Source organism: Cajanus cajan, chromosome 2, assembly GCF_000230855.2.
Source record: "Cajanus cajan strain Asha chromosome 2, NIPB_CcT2T_4, whole genome shotgun sequence".
NCBI lineage: Eukaryota > Viridiplantae > Streptophyta > Magnoliopsida > Fabales > Fabaceae > Cajanus > Cajanus cajan.
Genome location: NC_138518.1, coordinates 49,340,258 through 49,345,402, shown reverse-complemented (window position 1 = coordinate 49,345,402; position 5,145 = coordinate 49,340,258). Strand labels below are relative to the sequence as shown.

At 30.3% G+C, this 5,145-nt stretch overlaps 1 protein-coding gene across 1 annotated transcript; it reads right to left on the bottom strand.

The window, feature by feature from the left end:
* Positions 1 to 2,795: 2,795 nt before the first annotated feature.
* Positions 2,796 to 4,619, bottom strand: LOC145955005 (non-specific lipid-transfer protein 1-like). The gene is made up of 2 exons (XM_083069700.1): positions 4,272 to 4,619; positions 2,796 to 2,819 (listed from the first exon to the last, which is right to left on the bottom strand). The coding sequence occupies exons 1-2, from the start codon at positions 4,617 to 4,619 to the stop codon at positions 2,796 to 2,798; spliced, it is 372 nt and encodes a 123-aa protein (XP_082925826.1).
* Positions 4,620 to 5,145: the final 526 nt, after the last annotated feature.

Here is a 5,145-nt window from a genome sequence, read left to right as displayed (position 1 = left end):
CAAGTTTTCTAAAATTAATGAAATTAAATACGGATACTTTCATTAATTAAACTAGTTATAGATATATATACATGTACATATACATATATTAAATACTTCTAATAATTACGATTGTTTTTAACCTAATAATAAATGTTTACAAAATTGTTTTGTATAATTTTTAGTAGAGAAATATGTGGTTTTATATTATTTTGCTAAAATAAAAACCTAGAGAAAAATACTTTGTTTTCATATTTGTTAAGGTAAGGGTGTTTATACTTTAATGTAGAATAGGAGGGAAATGGAAATTTTGAATCTGTTGGAAAAATGAAATACATTGTATTCTTTGATTTATTTTTTAAAATATTCAATAGAAACCTAATGACTCTTTAAGTATATACCACGTAAAAGAGAAATGTTTTGAACAAAAAATATTTTTCATTAATATATTAATTACATTTTTTTTTAGTTTGCATTGCAACTTTAATTGTACTCACAAAAACTTTAATTGATAAAGCGAAAATAATACTGCAGTTTTATCCCATTTTGGTTTACTCTCTTAGTGAATTTTGTCTAAATTTAAGTTTTACATTATAACATCTTTTTATCATTCTTAGTGATGTGAAAATATAAAAATAAATAGAAAAGGTATTAAAGTCAATCCACCTATTACAAAAGCTTTTGAATTATGCTAAAATGCACGAAAAACTATATTTTTGTGTTTAGAGAAAGAAAATAAAAAGAGTCTGGTGTATTCTTTTAGTTTTCTTTTGATTCCATATTAGAGGTTTCCCACCGTAACACCCTCAAGGCTCAAGCAAAAGACATTGGGGACCCTACCAAACAGACTTGCAATCCGACTAAAAAGAAATAGGCATGAATATTGCAAAGACTCCAATCACAAACACAGTTAGTCTAGTTATTTGAAAATTTATTTTTACCGGGAGAGTGTAGAGAAATACGAATGGATCAAATAACCAGGAATGAGAATTTTGTTTGTCATATAATTACAAATAGTTGGGTAGTGTAATTGAATTGACAGTGAGCTACTATTAAAGCATAATTTATTAATCTGACATGGGTATTGTTACACCAATTTGACATAGGTTAAAAGCATACATAACCGTATGGTTTAACATGAAAATAAACCTTCTGTTGTCACTTGATTCCATCTATTTAACCCCGACTGGATTACTTATTATCAACACACTTATGTTATCACGGGTTCAATGACCAAAGTAAAAAATTATACATAAATTAATTTTTGTTTTGGTTTAGTGTGAGAGGCCCATGTACACATAACTCCATCGAAAAATAAGTTTTTATTCCACAGGCACCAGGAAGCCTTGCTTCTTTATCTTGATGAAACCCTAGAGATGGTCCGGCAACACATAGACAGTTACAAAGATCTCTTATACCTTGACCGGTTTTGTCGCTCATGGCTCTTTGAAACACACTTTTTGCTGCAATACAACAATCACGAGATGGATTGGGTACATTGTTGATCAAATAAATCCCACAATAAGTAAGTAGTCCATTATCCCCATTTCAAGTTGAGGGAATTTGAGATGATGCGAATGTTGTTATCGCCAAAGTGTAAGCCACAATAAACATGGCAAGAGCCAAAACTTTCTTCTCTCCCATCTTGTCTTGAATATCTACGCAACTCGATTATCGATTTATATTATCAATTTTGATCTTCAATTTGTTGAAAACTACCATTTATAGACATGCAGGTAAAGATTTAAAACGAAAAAAAGTTAAATGTATATTATAAAAATAGTAATTCAGTTTCAAATAATTGAAATACATGAATTTAAGAAAATATTAAGTAAATATTTATTTAGTCACAAGTAATAATATATATGTATATATATATATATATTAATAAATTCTAAGGCGCTTGTAAAATAACACTCTAATGGCACCTAAAAAGACTGAAATCATGTACTTTCCATTGAAAACTCGAATTTCTGAATAACATAAAACGTTCCAAAATAATATTTCTTTAGGTATGAAATTACCTTCACATGTTCTCAAAAGAAAATCCAAAGCTAAAGACATGGTTTGCACCTGTAAGTGATGTTCATGCCATGCAAGAAAGACAACACAACAAAAAGGAATGAAAAGGCATCTCGCACATGTATAGCCACGTACAAACAGTATAGATAGTATCAAAACAGCACCACGTATCTCCCATATTAAATGCAAACCAATCATTGTTCAATGTCAAGCTCATATATATAAACTCCTCCACTTCACAAGAAACAAAAGACTCGTTAGGAGTCAAGCTTTTAATTTTATATGCATGAGGTACCAATCACATTTCGAACAAGGCGCGTGCATTTGGAGTAGTATATATAGGAGGATGCAAACAAGAAAAAATGTCCAAATAACATGGGCATCTAACACTTAGCCCACTCTAACTAAAGCAAAATTTGTTAGAAAGCAAGTAAAGTATCAAAGTTGCGCATGGTCTCGTTTCATTCCATATTATAGGTTTCCCACCATAACACGCTCAAGGCTCAGGCAGAAGACCTTGGGGACCCTACCAAACAGACTTCCAATCCACCTAAAAAAAATAGGCATGAATGCAAAGACTCCAAAACAATAACACAGAAAAATCACAACGCACCCATCGTATGTATAGCCCTTTATGATGCTTTAACCGAAGCCTGAAGTTTTACCATACTAGAACACCTTCTGTAGGCTTTTCAAAAGGCCAAGATAACTTCGATTTCACACCGATACACCGCTTCTTAAACTTGCTCAAATCTCGGATAAGCTTCTCACACTAGGAAAATTACGCATATGCATCATAAGTTATACACACCCATCGTCTGAAACACAATATCTCACAAAAACAGTTTCACACCTTCATTATAACTCATTTACAAATATTGTCAGGTTAAAGAACTACCACGGTCTTCTGAAGAGTTATTATGTCTTAATGTTAACAAACTTGTACGCTTTTGCAAGGATATGTTAAAGGAAATACTATTAATCATGTTACACCCCAAGTTTTCTAAAATTAATGAAATTAAATATGGATACTTTCATTAATTAAACTAGTTATAGATATATATACATATACATATACATATATTAAATACTTCTAATAATTACGATTGTTTTTAACCTAATAATAAATGTTTACAAAATTGTTTTGTATAATTTTTAGTAGAGAAATATGTGTTTTTATAATATTTTGCTAAAATAAAAACCTAGAGAAAAATACTTTCATTTTATATATGTTAAGGTAAGGGTGTTTATACTTTAATGTAGAATAGGAGGGAAATGGAAATTTTGAATCTTTTGGAAAAATGAAATACATTGTATTCTTTGATTTATTTTTAAAAATATACAATAGAAACCTAATGACTCTTTAAGTATATACCACGTAAAAGAGAAATGTTTTGAACAAAAAATATTTTTCATTAATATATTAATTACATTTTTTTTAGTTTACATTGCAACTTTAATTGATACTCACAAAAACTTTAATTGATAAAGCGAAAATAATACTGCATTTTTATCCCATTTTGGTTTACTCTTTTAGTGAATTTTGTCTAAATTTAAGTTTTACATTATAACATCTTTTTATCATTCTTAGTGATGTGAAAATATAAAAATAAATAGAAAAGGTATTAAAGTCAATCCACCTATTACAAAAGCTTTTGAATTATGCTAAAATGCACGAAAAACTATATTTTTGTGTTTAGAGAAAGAAAATAAAAGGATTACGGTGTATTCATTTAGTTGTCTTTTGATTCCATGTTAGAGGTTTCCCACCTTAACACCCTCAAGGCTCAGGCAGAAGACATTGGGGACCCTACCAAACAGACTTGCAATCCGACTAAAAAGAAATAGGCATGAATATTGCAAAGACTCCAAACACAAACACAGTTAGTCTAGTTATTTGAAAATTTATTTTTACGGGGAGAGTGTAGAGAAATACGAATGCATCAAATAACCAGGAATGAGAATTTTGTTTGTCATATAGTTACAAATAGTTGGGTAGTGTAATTGAATTGACAGTGAGCTACTATTAAAGCATAATATATTAATCTGACATGGGTATTGTTACACCAATTTGACATGGGTTAAAAGCAAACATAACCCTATGGTTTAACATGAAAATAAACCTTTTGTTGTCACTTGATTCCATCTATTTAACCCCGACTGGATTACTTACTATCAACACACTTATGTTATCACGGGTTCAATGACCAAAGTAAACAATTATACGTAAATTAATTTTTGTTTTGGTTTAGTGTGAGAGGCCCATGTACACATAACTCCATCGAAAAACAAGTTTTTATTCCACAGGCACCAGGAAGCCTTGCTTCTTTATCTTGATGAAACCCTAGAGATGGTCCGGCAACACGTAGACAGTTACAAAGATCTCTTATACCTTGACCAGTTTTGTCGCTCATGGCTCTTTGAAACACACTTTTTGCTGCAATACAACAATCACGAGATGGATTGGGTACATTGTTGATCAAATAAAGCCCACAATAAGTAAGTAGTCCATTATCCCCATTACAAGTTGAGGGAATTTGAGATGATGCGAATGTTGTTATCGCCAAAGTGTAAGCCACAATAAACATGGCAAGAGCCAAAACTTTCTTCTCTCCCATCTTGTCTTGAATATCTACGCAACTCGATTATCGATTTATATTATCAATTTTGATCTTCAATTTGTTGAAAACTACCATTTATAGACATGCAACTAAAGATTTAAAACGAAAAAAACTTAAATGTATATTATAAAAATAGTAACTCAGTTTCAAATAATTGAAATACATGAATTTAAGAAAATATTAAGTAAATATTTATTTAGTCACAAGTAATAATATATATATATATATATTAATAAATTATAAGGCGCTTGTAAAATAACACTCTCATGGCACCTAAAAAGACTGAAATCATGTACTTTCCATTGAAAACTCGAATTTCTGAATAACATAAAACGTTCCAAAATAATTTTTCTTTAGGTATGAAATTACCTTCACATGTTCTCAAAAGAAAATCCAAAGCTAAAGACATGGTTTGCACCTGTAAGTGATGTTCATGCCATGCAAGAATGACAACACAACAAAAAGGAATGAAAAGGCATCTCGCACATGTATAGGCACGTACAAACAGTATAGATAGTATTAA

What these genes read in the sequence shown, in the direction of transcription:
- LOC145955005 (XM_083069700.1), bottom strand. Translation starts at nt 4,619, where the DNA reads ATGGGAGAGAAGAAAGTTTTGGCTCTTGCCATGTTTATTGTGGCTTAC. An exon ending in GTTTTTCGATGGAGTTATGT is followed by an intron (nt 2,820 to 4,271) that starts GTACATGGGCCT and finishes ATTGTGTTTCAG; the next exon opens with ACGATGGGTGTGTATAACTT.